This window comes from Polyodon spathula, chromosome 1 (assembly GCF_017654505.1).
Source record: "Polyodon spathula isolate WHYD16114869_AA chromosome 1, ASM1765450v1, whole genome shotgun sequence".
NCBI classification, from domain to species: Eukaryota; Metazoa; Chordata; class Actinopteri; order Acipenseriformes; family Polyodontidae; genus Polyodon; species Polyodon spathula.
The window spans coordinates 66,599,978-66,623,065 of record NC_054534.1 but is presented as its reverse complement, the minus strand read 5'-3'; the positions used below and the strand labels follow the sequence as shown (position 1 = coordinate 66,623,065).

The 23,088-nt window shown below is 37.9% G+C and overlaps 1 protein-coding gene across 3 annotated transcripts in view; it reads left to right on the top strand.

The window, feature by feature from the left end:
• The window catches only part of LOC121321266 (sodium/bile acid cotransporter 7-A), a 105,406-nt gene that overhangs the window by 9,281 nt on the left and 73,037 nt on the right, over positions 1-23,088 (top strand). Inside the window, exon 5 of one of the 3 annotated variants that reach the window (XM_041260181.1) lies at positions 5,323-5,468. The exons of the other annotated variants lie outside the window; for them this stretch is intronic. Coding sequence (XP_041116115.1) covers positions 5,323-5,328 — 6 coding nt within the window. The 3' untranslated portion in view covers positions 5,329-5,468. Of the gene's footprint in view, positions 1-5,322; positions 5,469-23,088 lie in introns of those variants that run through there. 3 annotated transcript variants of the gene reach the window in all.

The following is a 23,088-nucleotide window of genomic DNA, read 5'->3' as shown; positions in this document are numbered from 1 at the left end:
TGAGAGCTGTTTGCCAGGCAGAGGGAAATGTTGCCAGTTAGTGATGAAGTCGCATTATGTCTACTAAGCAACCCCTCGGGGAACTGCCAAACATGCCACTTCCTCAGATAGTCATTAATTCCTGCTTTGCATTTTTGCTGTATGTAATATTTATGGGTTACAGGAGCTTTGTAGTTGTATAAGGGAAGAAAAAAAGACTTTCAATCAATTCTCTGAATAATGTTAAATTCTGATAGTACGATGCTATTGTGTCAGTACTGTTTGCTCTGGGATAGCTAGTTGGTTAACCCTATACTCCTACGGTTTGGCTCTAGATTTATTACTGCATTTCATTTGGTTTGGGGAGATCCTGAGATTTTTGGGTGTTTTTCTTGGTTTCTGAATATTGTTTAGTTAGTTATAGTTATTTTAATTATTACCGGTATTATCATTAATTGAAATCATAGTATATTACATGACATCGCCATTATTATAGTTGTTATAATTATATTGCAAATTTGGAAAGCAAACCATCGTGCAATTATACCACCTTGAAGTTCTCATTACATACAAGATTTGTACACCATTAGCCATATTTTGAAAGCATTTACTCTTTGATTCAGTATTTTTATTTATTTATTTATAAATCATGATTTGTCTGTTTAACCAGGCATTCTACAGTGAACTCTGAGCATAACATGAATCTTGAGCATCAGGGGATCAGACACTCCTTGAAATCACCCCATGCAGCACGTGGTATAGTGCACAACTTCTGCTGTCTCTAATTGTCCTAATTTTATTTTAAGGACCATCAATTGTTGTTTTTTGTTGTTGTTTTTTATATAGATATATAAAGGACCTTGTTAGAATGATAATCCAATGCAAACCATAACCAGCAGACACACTGGTCTATCTCCTTGTTCTAAACAACACATGACCACTGAAGCTGGTTCAGAAATCTGTGCAGCAACATATTTTAGGCATGCTGAGAATATAGATTTGTTCAGAACAAAACCCATTAGAAATCTGTTGGCTCCAAGCCGAGCCTGAGATCTGTAGTACACTATGAAACACTGACTCATGTCGTTGTTGCTCTATTACAGAGCTGTTTAAGTCACAGGCCTGTGTAATGAATCTTTGAAACCCCAGTGGAAGACAGCTCACAAGACCCCTGTAGAGATTTGAGGACCACTTTAGAACTCTAATCCACTCAAAATGTGCTGATAATTTTTCCTGCTAGGACACTCTCTGCCCAGTGTCACAAGAGTGACCTCCAGGGAGTGAAGCAGCCAATAATAACAAACTTGCCAGATGTCTGGTTCTGGCAAACTCCCAGAAGCCAGGCAGTGCAGCGCAGCAGCATCCGCTGTGGGCTGAAGATCAAAGGTACCTGAGATTTACTTATGGGCACAAAATATGTGTTGCTTATTCTACAGTTCCCATTAATAACAATCTGGGATGATTTGTATTTCTAATTAACATTCTTTCTTTTGGCATAAATGTGCGGTTGGTTTTTATATTGTAATGAAATTTACAACAGCACAAACAAATAGGATGTTATACATTGCAGTAGGCATATGAAGATTCAGCTGCCACAGTAGGTTGGTCTGTTATAACTCTAAATTGAAAATAAATTACTCCATGATGTAGTATTATATTTGTTTAAACTTAATTTTCAATTTAGAAACTGGATTATTATTTATTTTTTAGCATAAGCTAAGAGTATCAGAATCTAAGTACAGAATATATTAAGGCACCTGTTGTATTTCTGCATTTCAAACTTACATTTTTACATGTACATACAATGGATATAGATTATAGTGGTTTTTTTGTTACAGGCATGGCTTGGTATGAATGTCACTGATGGGCAGTGTTTATTCAACAGTTATTGCATGTTTGATCAGTTAATGTAACAATGAGAGAAAAAAAAACTACAAAGCAGTGATTTTTAGTACTTCTAGCTTTTAACACTAAACTCCGCTTTATATACTGAAACACAAAAACAAATTAGAGGACCAAATGAGAATTAGTGTTGCTATGGAAATACGAAGAAAAGTAGTAATACAGTGGTTGCTTAACAATAATATTTGTTCCAGGACATTTTACTTTGAAACCTTCCCATGTCCCAACTGTTGTAAAAATTTACTCTGTGGATGAGGATTTCCTTGTGACTTACAACAACAGGCAGCTTAGAGAGTAAGGATGTTGGTGCAAGGAGCATACTGTGCCTGTTTCAGATGTTGAGCTAAGGTTAGGTTTTTCAGTGATGTGTAAACAAAGTGGGACAAGGGTGCTCCAGTGGGTTTAAACCACACTGGATACAAGCAGTTGGATTCCACTTTTTAGAAGAGTCACATTCAAGATTTATAAGGTCCTTCTAGATCAGTACTTTCTTTATGTGTGTTGCTGTATTGGTCAAAGAATCAACTAACCATAACCCCCCACAAGGCAATGGAGGTAAACATGGAATATACTGTACAAAATCAAGGGCTTCTGTTCACAGTGCTGTCAGTCTATTATAACAAGCATCTCATTCATCCCCTGAAATATTGAAACCCTTGTGTTCAACTGTTGTGTATCTACCTTCTTTTAGAGAGGCCCTTTGTCAACTGGAATGGGTTCTCTTTCCACTCTGTTATAAATAGAAGATGGTTTCTTTGCTTCTCACCAGAACTATCGAGTCTGTGCAATCAAAATGGAATGTTATTTATATGTGTATTTCTAAATTTGTATCCTTTTAATGTACTCCAAAAAGCTACTTCTACAACATATTGCTGGGTAAATTTTGAGGAATAAGAAATTGAATTGACAAAGAGACCAGTCACCACACAAAAATAATGTCAGAGACTGTTAACATTGTATACTTTTTCACATATTATATTGTAACATGGTCTTATAAGCTTTGCTCCTTAAAAATATTGTGTAATACAATGTTGACTTTTGCATGGGAAGGTGTAGGGATTGTGCAGTGGGTATTCCCATGTTACATAAAGAAAAGTTGACCCAGTTCACAATATTTTAGCTTTTTCTAAAGTCTGTTTTGATAACTTACAGTAAGTAAAGAGTAATATTGATGAAACTATTCTGGACTGTTTCTCTTAAGTCTTGAAATGTTTCAGGAATAACAAACTCCATTTAAACATTATCACCTAAACCTATGTAACTGGTAGAAAATGTAGATAATATTACAGATGCAGTGAAACTTTTGTGCCCTTTAAAAAAAAAAAAAATATATATATATATATATATATATATATATATATATATATATATATATATATATATATATATATATATGCTAGTGATGTAATCCAGAAATTCAAAGACAGTTTTGAAGCTTCCAATAACACAAAGTAAAAAAAACCTGCAAAGCAGATCCTGTTTTCAGATGGCGTTATAGAAGAAAAATGAATCTCTTTATCCACTTTCTCGATTACTTTTATTTTTATTGGCTTTAGTGGTAATTTCCACTTTGTTAGGCTGACAATGGGATGTGATTCAATTCCAGTCCTGGGAAATGGTCGTGGAAAGTTGTTTTGAGCTGCTATCTAATGGGAAGGCCTTTGTGAACCAAGCACAATTGGTTTCTGCTCAATTCCTAGTGGACACATGTCCACAACTCAAACACTACCAACACAATTGGCACTAATTGGTATCTTTCCAGACAGTCCTTTAGTGAGACCAAAGAATGAATGGGCATAGACAGTGAGGTACCCGATCAACCAATTAGAGGAGGCGCCCTCCAGGGAGAGGCACATTTTATGAGCAGTTTGTGGAGAAGCTTGCCTGCACTGTAGCTGTCCATGCCTCGACCAGGGATGAATACCTTAACATGCATTTACATCATTTACCAAAATGTCATTAGTGTTTATTAGTCCATTTTTATCAAGCACTTCAGTTTCTCGTAGATTTTTTTCATTGGAGCTAATGCTTTTGAAAATGTCTCAAAAAGTTATTTTTGGGGTACTAAACCTTGTACATTCCTTTTACATTTTATATAAATCAGTTGGCTTCCTTTTGAATTTAATACAGCTGTAACCTGTTTGCATAACGAAATGTGTGCAATTAAATGAATAATTAAAGACACTAGTGATCTAGAAGTAGAGCTGTGAGAAACCTTTCCAGTTGTTACAGTAAACATAATCACCTGAACCTGTGTAGATATTACAGGGATGGAAGTAACACTCCTATTGCGTAGACGTTTCATTCCAGGTTTTAATATGAACATGATTAGCCACAGTATTTGGGTAACAAGCTCAGCTATGTCTTATTAAACACACAGGTAAACCAGGAAATGATTAAACTGCTATGCAAGGGGAGTGTTTATTTCCAACCCTGTATTAGAAAATACAATTTGAAGTACCAGCTCAACCAATTAGCAGGTACAATACCTTTGATTTAATACTAGAACAAAGCTTTAGGCACTAGCAAGCTATGAGATACATTCACTTCAAATTTTATTAGTTTATAATCGTTGAACAGTGTCTCACAGAAACAGTGAGCTTTGAAATAGAGAGTTTTCCCCATCAGAGAGATGCACACTTAAGAAAATGACTTGAGACGGTAGAACAACGGCTCACAAACTCATGTATGCAAGAGCGTTCCTCTGTTAATGCCGTGGGGATGAAGTGTGAAAACCCTTGTGTTTTTATTTTAAATGTAGAATAATGTATGTATTTTTACTTCTCTGACTATCAACCACAGGGGAGGGGCTCTTTCTTTCAAGAAAACAACTGTTACTGTAGTTACTTATGTCATCATGGATGTCAACCATCTTTCTATAGTGTGGTGAGAGAATGGCCTGGATGGTGGAGCCTGACATCCAGTTTTGTAGTGTTTTAAAACACTTTTCCTAGGACATTAAGGGTCCTGTTATTTTTTGTGCATTTGTTCATTTCAAAGCTGAAGGTGTTATTTGAATTTGTATTGCTCCCGTTTTTATTGCCACCCATTCCTCTAAGTGATGTATTGCATAATTAACAGGTTTCATCTTGTTTGGATTCTACACCAGGATTTAGCTGGAAAGTCTAAGATTCTAAACAGTCTTTCTTGCTAAAAATACAATACTTTATTTTTACTGCATATAAGTTTAGTGCTGATAATGGCAATAGTCAAACTAGTTTTGTTTTTTTTATTTTTTATTACTGACTAAAGTTCCTTGTTTTAGATGGTCTTTTTGAAAAGGTCTTCTGTTAATTCTGAAGCATAATCCAGATCTCTCGAATCATGATGGAGACATTATTTAGGCAACCCCCATGGATTAAGATGTTGACCTGTATTGTTATAGTTATTTTTACTGAAAAAAAGTATGTAAAGTGATTGTTCTCTTTTTTTTTTTGCTAGAAATAGTAAAGCCAAAATCCATCTCTGTTGCACTGTAAACTGCCAAGCCAGACATCTATAAGCAAACTGCCCTATATGTTTATATAAAGACTTTCAAGCTGCAACTCACATAGTGGTCCAACAGAGCAACCATGAAGACCAAGGAGCTTTCGAAACTAGTTAGGGATAAAGTGGTAGAGAGGTACAGAGCAGGAGAAAGGTACAAGAAAATTTCAAAGCCACTGATTATCCTCAGCACAGTGAAGTCCATCATTAAGAAGTGGAAATGCGTCATACCACCCAGACACTACCCAGATCAGGTCGCCGTCCCAAACGTAGCAGCCATGCAAGCAGGAAACTGGTTTGGGATGTCACTCTGATGCAAACAATGACCTTGAGAGATCTGCAGAGTTCTGTGTCTGAGATGGGAGTCAGTGTTCACGCATCAACAATAAGCCGGTCCCTACACAAAGCTGGCCTGTATGGACGGGTGGCAAGAAAGAAACCATTACTCAAAAAGCCTCCTCTATAGTTTGCGAAAAAAGCATATAGATGATACTGCAGATATGTGGAAAAAGGTGGTCAGACGAGACAAAAGTTGAACTTTTCAGTCTAAATTCCAAGCGTTACGTCAGGCGCAAGCCCAGCACTGCACATCACCCATGGGGGTGGCAGCATCATGTTATGGGGATGCTTCTCTTCAGCAGGGACTGGGGCACTTGTCAGGATAGAGGGGAGAATGGATGGTTCAAAGTCCAGGCAAATCCTTGAGGAAAACCTGTTTGAGTCAGCCAAGACTCTGAAACTGGGGAGGAAATTCACATTTCAGCAGGACAATGACCCGAAGCACAAAGCCACACTGGAGTGGTTGAACAAGAAGAGAATTAATGTTCGAGTGGCCCAGTCAAAGTCCTGACTTGAATCCAATCTAAAATTTATAGCGAGATTTGAAGATTGCAGTCAATCGTCGATCCCCAACAAACTTCTCAGAACTGGAGCAATTTTCCTGTGAAGAATGGGCAGAAATTTCACCATCCTACTGTACAAAGCTAGTAGAGACCTATCCAAAAAGACTCTTAGCAGTAATTGCTGCAAAAGGTGCTTCTACCAAGTACTGACTTAAGGGGCTGAATACTTATGCAACCAGTAAATTTCATTTTGTACATTTTCTTTGCAAGTTTTGCTGACATTTAACCTCCTCCTTATATTAATGTTCAGTTTAACCACTACAGCTTTGAATACAATTTTTTTTTTTTTGAAAATCTGCATACATTATTTGTAATTCAACAAAATGTGAGATTGTCGGTCAGGGGTGAATACTTCTGCAAACCACTGTTTCCATGGACAGTCGACTCAAGTGTGCTTGAATAGGCCTGAATTCTCCCAGAGCTCGAGTTGGTGAAAAAGGAGGAGTTTCAATGCTTTTCCGAGTTACCCAAATTATCATGTGAGTTTGGCTAGAAATGCTTGTAAGTTAAAGGTCAAGACGAGCATTTGCTTCAGACAGTATTAGTCAAATTGTCAATGATATTTAGATATTCTTTCACATTTGTTCAGTGCAGTGTATATACCTCTGGCAGACTGGTATGGAGAACAGGGAAAGAAGCGCTGGACAAGGGAAATAATGTGTTGCATGTCAAAGTGGATATAAGAATGGCAGTGATGAAGCCAATTTGCTTGAAAACATTAAAAGTAGACCGAACATCTCCATCAAAGGATAAAAATATCTGGAGTTGATCTGATACGATCAGTGTAAACTGCTATTGTAGTAAGACTGTTCTTTTATATGTTAAGCATTTTTTTTTTTTTTTTTTTTTTTTTTTTTAAACACCCAAAATTGTTTATGCCAAACTTGTTAGAAAGTCAGTAACAAAATAGTTGGTTTTTATTGTCGATATGTTGTAGATATTACTAAAGACACCCGCCATGCAGGTATCATAAAGTCCACAAACAAAACAAAATGTTAAAATAAATTAGTTTTTACCAGTGCTCGCTAGCCTAGGCCTTTGTTTTCCAAATTGACATTGTAGATGCTAGTATAACAAGTTACTGTAAATGAGAGACTGTGTTGCATTTTTCTTTGTGACCGTGCAAAGTGAAAACGGAAATTCAAAAACCGTCAAAATCCCCCAAGGTGGAATTTAATACCAGCCAAAATGTCCCGTTATACGGTATGTTCCCGCCCCATACAACATTTTTGATTGACATTTAATGATGTCATTTCCTCCCAACCTGAGGAGTGAAATCGGACCAGAGAATTCAGGCACCCACCCGAATTGGGAGCCAACTTGAGTAATTTACAACATGGAAACGGAGGTGGGGGGGTTAATAAATCATGTACTGGTGATAAAGAGCTATGATAAACATAAGTGTTAACGCTTATTGTCTTAAATGTTTAATCTAAGTCATCTTGACATAGGAATGCTATTGCTGGACTTGGATGGGTCAAATATTAGATATGCAAAACATTAAACCTGGTTGGTGTTTTAAAACAAAATTAAATACATTGTTTCTGATCAGGAAAGTTGAAATGCATTTTGGCCATTACTGTTTTGCAGAGGTTTGTGCCTTTCTGCAGGCAGTGGGTGCTACAGGTTGATAGGCAGGTGATAAGGCAGCCTTTGCTAGGACCCACACAGGGGGCCTACCTAATATACTGTCTGGCCTCAGGGCCTGTGGGAGCACAGTTGGATTATTATGTTAATGCATTGGGGCCTACTGCCCTCTTCCTATCCCAGCTGGGTTCCCTGTCGTTAGGAACTGCTTTGCTCTGACAGAGGAGTAATATGCTTCATGATTGAAAGGGCAAAAGATCCTTCAGTAAAAAGAGCAGGGATGCAGAGCTATGTAAATAGAGTGACTATAGGATGACTATACAAAGAGTGCAGCGCAAAGAGCTATTGTAATTGGTCATTTTATTAAAAATTTAAATATACTCTGTAAATGTAACTTGTGTGTACAGACCAACAGTTTTAAAAAAGGTAAACTTTATTGAACCTTTTTTTATACAAAAAAAACTATAAAGTAACTCTGTCCAGTTCCATTAGGCTGTACAGAAGTCCTGCAGTCTGCCACGTGACTAATTACTTAGATGAAGGGATTCCTCTGTCTATACTGTGAGATGTTCTCAAGCTGCCGTGAAGTCAGACTGAAATGGTGGGTATAAGTTTGTGTATTTTTAAAGATGCACGATTTATAGAAGCATGATTTTTGCTTAACTGGACCACACATCTGCTTGGGGAATCGCTTGGCTCGGTTATTTATCCTTTCTCTGTGAAACACATCTGGTTAAAAAATTAATCATACAAATCATTCATTCTTTTGCAACAACCACACATGTAGGGTCCAAGTATAGACTTCAGAGGCACCCCCCCAATAGATAGTGTTGCAGCAGGCAAATGAGGAGAATGTTCTATCTTAAGCGTATGCTTCACTATGAAACGAGTGCTTTACTTGACTCCCAGAAAAAAATATATATGTTGACGAAGAAAGCAATTCCTGTTTTTATTTATAAAACTATGTACAATGCAAAATGGCACATTTAGTTTCACATTTTGTTGATGTTTTTTTTTCTTTAATCAAGCTCAATAGCCAGCTGCTACTAGTTCTTTATAAAAGCAGCATATTTCTAGCAGACTCAACTCCACGTCTGCATTATAATAAGATGCCACAGTAAATAACAATGCTGTTGTGTCATCCAATCCAGAGCACCTCTGTTAGTGAGATTAAACACATCAGCAAGTAATTGCTAGGTAAATATATTTCAGTGACTGTCAGGTGAGAATGCAAGCAAGATGATCTGCTGTGAAATGCAGATCATAGAAGATGAAGATGAGATGTGAAACCTGCAACGTAGGAAATTGCCTTCTACTGGAATGGCAAACAAAAGGCAAACATTACATATTATTTTTTGTTTAGTAATGTCTTCTTTTCTTGAAGTCCTTCTCGCCAATTTTTTCTTTGTTTATGCAACAGAATACCACATTTTCAACAACAATAAATATATATATATATATATATATATATATATATATATATATATATATATATATATATATATATATATATATATATTTCACACACACACACACTCTCTACCGGTCAAAAGTTTTAGAACACCCCCATTTTTCCAGTTTTTGTTGAAATTTAAGCAGTTCAAGTCCAGTGAATAACTTGAAATGGTACAAAGGTAAGCGGTAAACTGCCAGAGGTTAAAAAAAAAAAAAAAGTTTAGGTTACCAAAAACTGAAAAATAATGTACATTTCTGAGTTATACAAAAAGGCCTTTTTCAGGGAACAAGTAATGGGTTAACAACTTACAGCTGTTCTGCAGCAATGGAAGTAAATTAAGCCTTGAAAGTTGATGCAAACAATTCCTACAGGTGTCCCAACTTTTGTTGATTACTTACAAACCCTCTGTCTGTATAAAAGCAGTGTTGGAACAGACTGTGTTACTACACCCTCTTAAGCATTATTTGGACAGTATTGTACTGCAGGAAGTAGTATATTGCTATCATAATGGCGAGAAAAAGGCAATTAACAAAAGAAGACAGACAGACCATTATAACCGTTAAAAGTGTAGATCTTTCCTTTAGAGAAATTGCAAAGAAAGCCAAGGTGCCAGTGAGTACAGTACACCATCAAGGCACTTGGAAACTGGAGGACACTTTGACAGGAAGAGGTCTGGCAGACCCAAAGCCACAACAGAATCAGAAGACAAGTCTCGGTTTCAACTGTGAAGAGAAGACTTCGAACTGCATGTTTGACAGGTCGAGTGGCAGTAAGAAAGCCATTGCTAAGATGGCAAAATAAGAAAAAGAGGCTTGCCTGGGCCATGAAGCACCGCCAGTGGACTACTGAAGACTGGAAGAAGGTCTTATGGACCGATGAATCAAAATTTGAAATCTTCGGTTCATCACGCAGGGTTTTTGTATGCCGTTGAGTAGGCAAAAGGATGGTTCCTCGGTGTGTGACACCAACTGTCAAACATGGAGGAGGAAACGTGATGGTCTGGGGCTCTTTTGCTGGATCCAGAGTCGGCGACTTACACAGAGTGAGTGGCACCCTGAACCAAAACTGCTACCACAGCATTTTGCAGCGCCATGCAATACCCTCTGGTATACGTCTAGTTGGTCAGGGGTTCATCCTACAGCAAGATAATGACCCAAAACATACCTCCAGGCTATGTCAGAACTACCTTAGAGGAAAAGAACAAGACGGTAGGCTTCAAATCATGGAATGGCCAGCACAGTCTCCAGACTTAAACCCCATCGAGCTGGTTTGGGATGAACTGGACAGAAGGGTGAAAGCAAAGCAACCTATAAATGCAACACATTTGTGGGAACTTCTGCAACAGTGTTGGGAAGAACTTTCCGAACAATATTTGATTTCCATTGTAGAAAGAATGCCACAAGTGTGTTTGGCTGTTATATCTGCAAAAGGTGGCTACTTTGAGTCAAAAATTTAGATTAAATTTTGTTAATCAAAACGATTCCATGATTTCTTTTTTTTATCTCCAACTGTTTATATGTTCAGTGCTTTAATTTCAGAGTATATTGAGACATTAAACAGCATAAATTTCAATAAAAACTGGAAAAATGGAGATCTTCTAAATCTTTTGACCGGTTGTGTGTGTGTGTGTGTGTGTGTGTGTGTGTGTATATATATATATATATATATATAATATATATATATATATATATATATATAATTGTAATGCTTTGTTCAAAAAGCAAACCTTCATTATATTTCTTTTACATTTAATAGATGTTAAATGTATTTCTAAACTGTTACCTTTACATTTACATGTTTTACTTTGTTTGTAAATAGTCTGTAAAGTTAGTAGAAGTTGATATGGTGGTTATATGTTATAGGAATAGCCAGAGAATATTTTTTGTATAATATCTTTTCAAAATCAGATGGAACCCCTGCATTACAGACAAAAGTACTGGCTTATTATACCATAATTCAAGGTAACCAATTTTAAGGACAAGCTAATTTAGTAAACTTTTACCACTTTTCAATAAAACAAAAAGCAAAATACACAATTTCTAGTAATTTTTAACAAATGATACATCTGAAAAAAGTTTGTTTGAATTGAGATCTGGTGATTGCGAAGGTCATTCTGGAACTTTCATTTTAATTTTCTTCAAGAATCCAGAGTTGACTTAGCTGTATGCTTGACGTGTTGATAGAGAAATTGTCTTAAATATTAAATAATCTTAATTGCTCTGTAGTGGTGTTCGATCAATGAATATATTATTATTTGTTCTATTTACATTTTTACAGACTTTTAATATAAAGGTGTTAATGCTTTTGTCATGAACAGATGTTTGAAATTGCTTAAGTGCTTTTGTTATTTTTTATAAAGATTGTTTGTTAAACTACCAGAAATTATTTGGTGGCTAATGTTCACTAAATATTTTCTTGAACTATCTTATATCAAGTGTAGGGTGCCAATAATTTTGTCTGTGACTGTGTACAAATAACAAAAATGAATTACTTCTTTAAACCTATCATCATAAGTAAATGGTTAATTACGCATGGGATGAACAGAAAATTAAATAGTTCTTTGTGGGTAACTCAAAAAAATACATTTGTGACTAAAACAACTCTGTTAGTCTTCAGTGTGTTACTTAGAACCATTGTGTGTTCTCTCTGTTTAGCACAACTGGTGCTTGCAGTGGATGTGTATGTACGCGATCTGACTCTTGGGGCTTCCACGATTACAGTTAGTTGTAAATGTATGCACAACTGCTGTAAACCAAACTGCATTATTTAGACTTTGGCACTAATTAATTGAGCCAAATTCACAAAAAAATGCAGCATCTAGGGTCTTAACTCCTGCAATGAAAAAGTAAAACTAACATTCAGGGAATGTGTAATTTAAGTCTATGCTCCCTATTGAATAATATTAGCACAGATTCAATGTACTTAAATGAACTGTTCAATTTACTACAAACAGATTAATAACACACTAAATAAATGTAGTGGACAATACTAAACTTACTGCATCTTTTATTAAAATGGGAACAACTTAGGGTGACTCAATCAAAATGAATCACATTTATAATAAAAAATGAGGTTAGAGCTATACAAATATCCTGTTTTATACAAAGCAAATCACCAACTACACCTGCAGGAGTATAGTATAAAAAAACGGGTTAGAAGTGGCTTAATCTTGTGGTGGTGGTATTGTTTTTAGCATCTTATTAAAAATATTAAATAAATAAATAGAGCTGCAATCCAAGTAAATACCTTGGTATAAATATGCCAGCGCTGCTATTCCAAGTCATCTAGTAACATTTCAAAAAGCTCTGAGTGATTCCTGTCTTCATGAATACCAATATAATGTTCATGTTGGTGAGGAAAAGTAAAATAGGTGGCATTAGATTGAACATTGTAGGAAGATTGACTGATTGATTTAAAGCTGTATGCATCAGCCCATTTATTTATCTCTCCATTTGTTTACTTACCTGTTTATACCACTCATCATCCTTATAATCTGTCTCTCAGTCCAATTTTAGTTTCTCTGAATTTTCCAGTCCCTTCTGCTTCCAAAGTAACTCCCCGAGGAATCATTAGACAGCGTTGCTTGATTGACACATGGGTTTAGTGTATCATTGCGTTTGATGTCTGCATTTAGAGGTTCCAGAGAGGTCTTTTCCTGCCTAATTAATCAATGGAGACACCAGGTACCCCCAGCAGGACACCTCTGGCCATTCATTTATATTAGGAGCTGGGCATGGAACATTAGAAGCATGCTGCAATATTGATGGAGGACGCTGCTGCTCTACACAGAAAAAAAAAAAAAAAAACTCTATTTGATTTTGGATATAAGGTTGTAACAGCCAGTGAAAGATGGGACACGCATGCTGGAGATAAAGTTTATGGCTCACGGCAATAAAGTTGCGGCATGACCTTGTGGGTAGCTTGGGGGGGATGATGGACGGGTTGCTGGCTGAAAAGCTCAGAAAGTAGCAGCCCTGCTATTAACTGGGTAGCAGCTAGACTAGTTGGGTAAATAAGAAATAACCTTGTGGATAGTCTTATTTCATTTTATTGGAGATATGACAGATAAAAACATCTTACAGTGCACAATGTAATGCTTTACAGATATAGAAGTATAAAATATAAATAGTAGGGGGTTGCATTTAGATATCGTTTTTCAGATTAGATCTAGACAGAGCTGCAAATAAGCTATGTTCTGGGTGTTTTATGCATTGAAAATGTATTACTTACGTATGATGTTTAAATTGAATGCATAAAGAATATGCATAGCAATTTTGCTGCACAGCTTGAGTTTGCATGTTTTCAAGCTTCTTCTACTTTGTTGGTTCCCAGCGTCTCAATGGGCAATTGCTAATATACTGCAAGTGGTAGCTGGAGAATGGGTCCTACAAATACAGGGACAGCTAATTGTAGCCTGCCTGGGCTGGGTGTTTGTGACTGGTGAATAAGCGATTGGATTCTTTAAGACGGTACAGAGAAGTCCTGAAGTCTCCCACAACCTAACCTACCAATTTATCTATTTGTAAACCAAATTTTAGAAGGTAAATCTATATAATAAATAAAACATTCTGTGTTTAAAGTCGGGATGCAGCATATTGCTATAACAAGATGATCAATAAGGAATACAATATTATCGTTTCTTTATTTGCATTTGTGCAGTATCGGTACAGTTTATTAAATATTGTTGGATATTTTCATTTATTTTCATTTTTAGGGAGCATGTCTGTTGACTTGGAAAGAGAAAGCACAAGAGATTGAGAAAGGAAGATTTACAGAAAAACAAAACTACCAGCCTAGATTACTCGTGAGAGGAGAGTCAGTGAAAGCAGTAGCTAACTATAGCAAGAGTAGCAACTTCTCGACTATAATATTATTAAGGCAGGACTTAAGACCAAGTAGAACTGTAGTTCAAATTAACATTAAAGTTAACATGTAAGGTTGTAGTTAATGCATACCCCATAAGTTAGCATTAAAGTATGCACTGTATCTATTGGAAGTGCTTGTGACTTCAAGGTAATGTTGCATTTTACTCACCGAAATACAGTTTCTGTACATAGGCCCGATTTAGCAACGTTCGCAAAACCCGAAGGCAAAAAACGCTTCTGCAAACAGTATCAGACGCATGAGTGGGCAAACAGACTTTGCCCACCATGTAATTTAGCAACCGTGTTTTAATGCCCACTCGGCAAGTCAGCGTTAGCGCAGGACATGGACTGGACTTTAGGGGAGTGTCCTTATTTTCATACAAATGTAGTGATTTAGCAAATCATCAACAGTGTTAGCGTTCCAGTAGACATGTGAAAACCAGGTCTAAACTGAGCGCAAATTACATGGTTGACTGTAAATACCGGTGAAACTACCAGGGAAGCAGGCAAAGAAAGAAAGAGAAAAATGAGAAATTCAGTATGGACTGCGCACTGGATTAATGTGATACTTTGTACTGTTATTTTGTAACAATTGTAAGTTGCCCTGGAAAAGTGCCTCTGCTAAGAAAATGATAATAATAATAATAATAATAATATTTTTTACGTGGCCAGAAGAGGAGATGTCCCCAAATATTTAGTCATCTGCCTTTTCTGATCCTGTCTGAACAGACAAACAATCACTGACATCTGCCAACTACTTCGGGCTGACCTGGAAGGAAACATGTGGAGAGCACACAGTTTGCTTGTACCACTAAGGTACACACACCAACACAGAATAGGCACCTCTATGTAAGTCATAAGGGGACCTGTCCTGACAATGTGCAAGTAGTGTGTGATCTGTGATGCCAACAACTACATCACAGATGTGCATGCAAACTATCATTGCTCTGCTCATGACTTGTTTATCCTCGCAGGTGGCAGCTGCGTTTCAGCGGGATGACAGTCTGAGCGGCTGGTTGATAGGGGACAACGGGTATCCACTGAAGTGGTGGCTGCTCAATCCCAAGAGCCCTGTTGAACAGAGGTATAGCCGAGCTTTTGAATGTGCTGCTATTGTAATTTAGCAAACATTTGGATTACTCAAAACTGATTGGTTTATTAAATCTTTCCAGAACCGCTGTCAAATAATTGAATTGTTTTGTATTCTGATTTCCACGAGTGCACCTCATCGCTACAAAACGCCATGTAAACAAATGGCAAAATGTGCCACTGTTTCTGTTGCTACACACATTTGGAAATTGTTTGAGCTCTTGAAAAAAACCCTGAATCAGACAACAACCTTACCCCCCTACCCGCCCGCACTGACCTTTCACCTTAATTGACCCCTCTCGTGTGTCACCAACGAACATGGTGACTACCATAACCTGTGGTGTGTGTCTGTGCGATCCAGACACTTTTACATTCGACACTACCATTCCCCCTGTTAACCCACACCACAATTAGGCTGTTACACAACACTTCATCACCAAACACTACCCCCACTACCAAACTTTTTTTTACCCCCCCCCGGTACCCACCCCGCCCCACCCGATGTAGTGCTATTACACGACGTATACACTTAGTACCACCACAATACCCCCCCCACACCCACCCCCCACCCCCTAAGTTATTACGGGTGCAAATACACCCCACCCCCCCCAACCCCCCACACAATAGCGGGTAGCCACCTTTTACCAATACTCGGTACGCAAAAGCGCCCAAACTACTACCTACAAGACTTTTCGCCAACCCAACTTATCCACCCACCTGTGGTGCCCATAGGGGCCAACCACCCCCCACCCACCCACACTACACTAAAACCACCCCACCGACGAGTACCACCACAGGGTACTTATCGGACACTTGCTACCCACTATCGTCTCGAAACGTAACACGCCACATTAACCCCGATAACATTAAATCATGTTGTACCCACCAAAACCTAATGAGTTTGACCCCCCATATTTTTTTTAACCCCCCCTTTTTACCCTATTTTTAATCCCATACAAACCCCCCCACCTACCTGACTTACCCACCCCCAACACACCAACATAACACCACCCCCCTTTTTTACCCTTTACCCTTGCTGGAGGCAGCTGCGTTTCAGCGGGATGACAGTCTGAGCGGCTGGTTGATAGGGGACAACGGGTATCCACTGAAGTGGTGGCTGCTCAATCCCAAGAGCCCTGTTGAACAGAGGTATAGCCGAGCTTTTGAATGTGCTGCTATTGTAATTTAGCAAACATTTGGATTACTCAAAACTGATTGGTTTATTAAATCTTTCCAGAACCGCTGTCAAATAATTGAATTGTTTTGTATTCTGATTTCCACGAGTGCACCTCATCGCTACAAAACGCCATGTAAACAAATGGCAAAATGTGCCACTGTTTCTGTTGCTACACACATTTGGAAATTGTTTGAGCTCTTGAAAAAAACCCTGAATCAGACACAAGTCGCCGAGCAATTTGGTGTTTCCATTTCTGGTGAGTTGCTTCACCATTCTTGTATAGTGCTGCTGCATTTTGTGTGTAAGGGTGCTGTGTTAATTTAGTTTGACAGTTTATTAATGTTAAGTTAATCCTTAAGTAACTCCCACTATTTTTGCCTCTGCCATTTTGATAGACCGAAACACACCCACCAGCTAATTTCATAGTACAGAGCGATTTAAGCTTTTTGATCGTGTTTTGCTTTAGTTTTATTAACATTACTTTGTCTGTTATTTTATTATTATAGTTTATTAACATACACTTGCCTATTGTTTTGCTTTTACTTATTCAGTTCATTTCATATGTTGATGCACGTGCGTCATGACAAGTAATACACATGTATTTATTTATTGGTTGATTCATGTTGTGCCTGGTGTCTAACTCTTACAGAACACTTCCCAAGGGGCGTTCTCTTAGCCGGAGACTACTGTACTTTGGAAATATAGAATAGATGTTTTTTTTTCTATTTTAAAATGTTTTTTGTTTGTTCTGTAAATTTAATTTCAGGTTTAGTTTAACAAAAAAACTATAGAGTTAAACTTAATTTTAGTAGCTGAAAAACATGTCTTTTTAAAAGTTGATAATTTTTCTGAACTGATATAGATAGACCTGTCCTGGTCATCCCTTTTATCTGTTGTTTTTAAAAATGAATTTGACATAGTGTATTCATAATTAACTGGCAGAGTGAACTTAATTTAGGTATAGTTTTCTCATTTCATCTTGATATATATTGATGTAATGAAGGAGACCTGTCATATCTGCAATAAAATACAGACCCTGTAGTTGATTTTCTTGCACACTGCATTATTAAATAAAACAGATTTGGAAGAAATAGGATGGCAATAAATATTTCTCATGAAGCTGTGAGGTGCACTGCAGGAATTGGAAGTGTATCTGTGAAATACACCTCCTTTTAAAACTATGTAATAAAGAAATGATCTATCAATACCAAATAATGACCATAATCAGAAAGATATGTAAAAATATAGCTTATAAAAGATTTCCTTTATTAACTGTCATCATCTGCAGAATATATGTTCAAATAAACGTTGTGTAAGAACAGCGCTCGAGATTAATGGGTCCCCCGTGAGAAGGCAATGTCGAGCGGGCGAGTGAGTGAAAAATAGGCATCGGGACGGTAACATGCAGATATTGTCCAGACGAATGTACGACAGCGGGTCCCCAGTAAGGGTAAGTAGTTCAGCTGTCCGAACCAAGAGTAATAACCCCCCCCAACCCCCCCCCCCCCCCCCCCCCCCCCCCCCCCCCCCCCCCCCCCCCCCCCCTTTCTACAAAACAACTTAATTTCCTTAAAAGGACCAGACACCTGATTCAATTTAGCACCCATTACAAGAACCTGAATTTGTTTCCTGCACTGCATTAAGATGAATAGTCATACTGAATATGTAATGTCAACAGAATTTTCTGATAGACATGTGCTACATTTCTAAAGCTTATAAATAGGTTTTGAGCTTAATAATGACTTCTTGATGTAAATCTTTGTTCTGAGCTTAATAACGTCTTTGCACAGAAATTAGCTTTTTTATGTTTTGCTCGTTCTCTTCTGCTGCGGTGTCCTCATTATTGAGAATGTTGCTCACCCTCCAGCCACCAAATGAGACCAGAACTTTAGGTCATTCTACTGTGATAAATCTATGAAAAATACACTTTTCCAAAAAATGAAAGCAGCAACAATTCAAATTTACATTTTTCTAAACACATTAATAAGCAGAATCTTAATTGAGTATTTCAAAGGAGCACTCTTTACACCAGAGGCTCCCAAACTTTTTTTCCTGCACAACCCCATTTTGAGACCTAAAAATGTATGTGACCCTGGAAAGCAACCAAAGCAACAAAACTACCAAAAAAACACAGCAACCAACACATTAATACGTTACTTAATGTACTCGCCAAGTCTAATGTGACATGCAGGCTTGCATGCTGTGACACAGCTTCTCAAAACTGATTGAAACTGCACATCTAATTTCTGATGTTACATCCATGGTGGTTCGATACTCGAGACTTGATGCACACAAGTTCAGAGAATCCAGCTCCACACAAATAAATGCTGGCAAATGGCACTATCATTTTTAAGGCGTGTGTTGAGAGTGCAGGATATTCACTCTTGACACTGAATCAGAACTCCGGGAGAGAAAGTCGGGCATATGTTCCTTGCAAGAGTCTATCACAGGAAATGTCAATTGGCTGTTCGATTTCAGCTGCTGTCAAATCCATAGCATCAGGTGTGCACCGAAAGAGGTTTTGCACCCAATCATATTTTGCCATGTCTAAGTCACGGGGGGGACGGGACGGGACACGGGACGGGACACACGACACAAACTGTGTCTCCAGCTGGCTGAGATGCTCAGTCATGACCTCTGTGGGTGGCTGAATAATTTAATTGTCAGTCAGGAACTTGCAAAGCTGTGGGAAGGATTCATTGTTTGACTTTCAATAGATTATGCATCCAGAAAGCCATTTTATTTAACAAATGCTGTGATTCGATCGCTCGTTTGAAAGATGTTAATGTTCTTTCCTTGCAAACCTGCATTCAGTTTTGCAAATATGTCTGTGGTATAGTCTTTTTTTGATTACAGAGAAAATTGACAAATTCTGGTTTTTTGAGGTCCATCGCATAGGCAAGCAGATGTACTCTCAGTTCAAAAAATTGTTCTAGTACCCTTCCTCTTGAAGGCCAAAGAACTTCAGTGTGAAACAAAACCACGTTATGATCAGACCCCATGTCTTCGCGCACGTCTGTTTGCAAAACTGTGTGAAGAGGGTGAGGCTTGATGTAGTTCACAATGGATGTGGCCTGCTGTAAGACTGCACCTAGATCTTTGCTTAAATCTTTAGCTTCCAGTTGCTCTCTGTGAGTCCAGACTGCAAACCAAGCAACCCTCTTCACTAAGTTGGGCAGCCCTGCTTTGTGGACTGCCACAGACAAGGCCCGCTTTCCTTCACTGGAAAAATGCTATGGATTTCCCCGTGTATTCCTTGTGAGGGGTTTCCAAGTGTCACTGCAATTTATTTGGCTTCATGCTTTTGCTATATAACACCTTGTGACATATAGGCAATTTGGCTTTTCTTCATTTATCACAAAAACTCTGGTGAAGCCATACTCAAGGAAAGCTTCACTGTATTTGCGAGCACAATTTTGCCCTCCTCTGTTGGGAGGTGATGCTCCTCATATAAAAAAAACAAACAAAAAAACCCACATCTTTTAATAATTAGCAAATCAAACTTGGGGTGGTATGGGGTGTCTTTCAGTGACATGCATCTGATACTAGCGTGTGGGAGGGCCATATTTGGTAACAGAGTTACGTGATTGGTTAACGGCAGTAGAGCCTATGCAGTCTTGCATGAAAGATAGGTTATCACACTGCCCTGAGAGGCTACTGCGCCTTGCAGTGTGCAAGCCGGCGAGACAATGAGGTGGCTTCTTACCACCCCATCCATTGATGGAGCGACCCACTTGGGGTCGAGACCCACAGTTTGTGAACCACTGCTTTGCACACTGAAATTAACAGACAACTACATGTCATTATGTATGTGACATCAGTGATACACATCTAAACATGAAACCCAGGGAAATTCAAATTCCTGGAGACCAATTTTTCATACAGTTCATAGTGGTCCATAGGAATGTTCCAGTATGGAGTATGGGTTCCCCTGGCATTGATGCAGTCTCTACGTTCATAATGACTACATCGATGTAGTTATTCTCCGCTATCCAAAGAGACTCAAGATTCAAGTTTATTATCGGCTCTAGATTTTTTAATCAATGTATACAAGGGAAGAGTCTACAAGAGACTGTTAAGGTACACAAGTGTTACAGTAGATTTTATACAGTGTTCTATAGGGTAAGGTGTGTCTCTGGGTGGAATGTCACAGGAGTTTGTGATAAGGCCTTTTTGCTCATTAAATTTTTGTCCTGGGCAGTTCTTTCCGGGGACAGGGTGTAAATCCTTTTGATCTTATGAGGTGTTGACTGTGGTGTAACTTCTCCGTTATTGCAGCACACGATAAAATCAAAACAGAGACAGTCCCATTGGGGATGGGGAGTACTGTTGTTCAATACAGGGTACACACGTAGCACACAAGATATAAAGTTTGTCAGAAATAATTCTGGTAGATTACGTTTTAGCAGATCCTGTACCATTCTTCAGTCAGTGCATAGAGGGTTATGATGCTGATGTACACAACTTCCTAGAAGGTCCCAGGGGTGTACCATAGAATTAAGGTCTGAACTTCTTTCTGGCCTGTCCATAACTTCTATCTTCTCCTGCTCAAGGCAATTCATGACCATCCTGGCAGAATGACAACAAGCATTATCTTTCAAATTGGTCTTACTGCAGGGTCCAAGACAAAGTTCCATTGAGCTGTAAATCCACCCCTTTGATGTACAGTAGGATCCATGCAAGTGAGTCTCATCCAAAATGGTCTTAATCAAGAAAATAGTTATCCTCAGGCTCTCCATACTTGAACATGTCGATCATTTATGAACAGATGAAATTTGGATTCGTCACTGAAAAATCATGTACGTCGAGCAAGTAATCAGCAGTCTCTTCAGGTTTATTGAGAAACTTACTCAAAATGACTATTAAACTTGTGTCTACAAGCTATGTAATTTAAAATCATTCTTAAAGTCATTCATAACTAACTTTTAACACAATAATGGTACAACTGCATAGTCGCTATAGCTTGGCTTGGCAAGTTTTATGACACCTTAGACCAGACAGTCAGATAGCATTTTGGAAGGTGAAGAGTTAACACTACGTTTGGCCAGTGCCTTGGTCTAATCAACAAGCTTTGAAGTAGATCTGGTTAAGAATGTTCTGGAGTCGGTGTTAACAACCCAATCACCACAGCATGTCACACAGACAGTAGTCTGAATTAAATATGTGGGAATTGCTTATATTAAAATTAATTTAAGCATGGATTTCCTTGACACCAGGATGTCTAGGGTACAAATCTGTGGTTTGATAACGTGACCACAATCTGGAAATAACAGAATTGGTCACACCAAGTTGACCAGCTGTTCCCAGATTCCATCATTTAAACAGCACTGTCAGTCTGGACTTCAGTCAAATATCTTCGCTGCCACCACCTGGTATAATTAGAGGCCATGATTCCCAAACCAACAACAACAAACAATATTATCATCTTAGCAGCAACTTGACTAATGGTCAGATCTGGGGTACCTGCTTGTAAGGGGGTCCAGCCAGTGCAAAATGCATCTCACTAGCTGTCCCAATGTATTGAAGAGCATGTAAAATGTCTACCTGGTGAATGCCTTAACAACTTGACAATGTTTTTGGTGTTATTTTTACTATAATTTTTAATGTTTAATAAAAGGTGAGGAAGTTGATTTTTCAAGCTTTGTTTAACAAAGGTACATTTAAAGCCACAGAGTACCATTGAACATACTTGCAGTGTTTGGAAATAGTAAACATTCAGAGAACTGAATTACTGAACCATGTTAGGATTTATATACACTACTACTTTTATTGTAATTCACAGGAACAAAGATGAATTACCAGGCAAGGCAAACGTATTGCTAGTATGTGATAACATAATTTTAGGAAAGACTGATAGATAAAGTTACACTTAAAAAAATCATCTGCAATTTTACTAAGGGAGAAAAACTTTCCCAAAAACACACTCCTGCTAATATGGGAGGAAATGTTAAAATATGTGAGTTTCCAGCTGCCTGATATAATGTTTTATTTAGCATCAGGTTTTGAAATGTCCCTGTCTAGCAGAGTGCCATATGTTGCGTCCCTATTAGTAAGCAAAGGTTCTGAGTCTGTTCCTGGTCACAGAGGAGTGCCGTCCATTCCATCATTTATTGATAAGACTAGGAAACGAAGAATCTAATGAAATTATCAAAGTTCTTGAATTAATTATGAACATGAATAAGAAAGCTAAGCTCTCTGGAGCCAGGGATCTCATTACCCATTCAGTCTCATCATCTTTTGGAGCAATGTGCAGGGGCTTGAGCTTCATCTCATGGACTTGGCTTTGGACTTCATTCAAAGTTGCGGAACTTACTGGCATCGTGGTCTTTGGTGGTTAATTTATTTTCTTTTCCTTTGTACTGTCGTTTGACCGACAAGCAAGATCTTACAGCAAATGAGGCTCTGCTATCACAATAAGGTGTACCTTTGTATTTGTGTTTTTTTTTTTTTTTTTTTTGTGACTTTGCCCATGTTAATTCTTTGGATAGCTTTTCAAAGAGAAGAAGAAAACAGACCTTCTGAACATTTTGGATTACAGAGATATGCTGATGTTTCAGCTTTTTTTTTTTCTTATATATATATATATTATTTTTTTTGTGTGTGTGTGTGTGTGTGTGTATATATATATATATATATATATATATA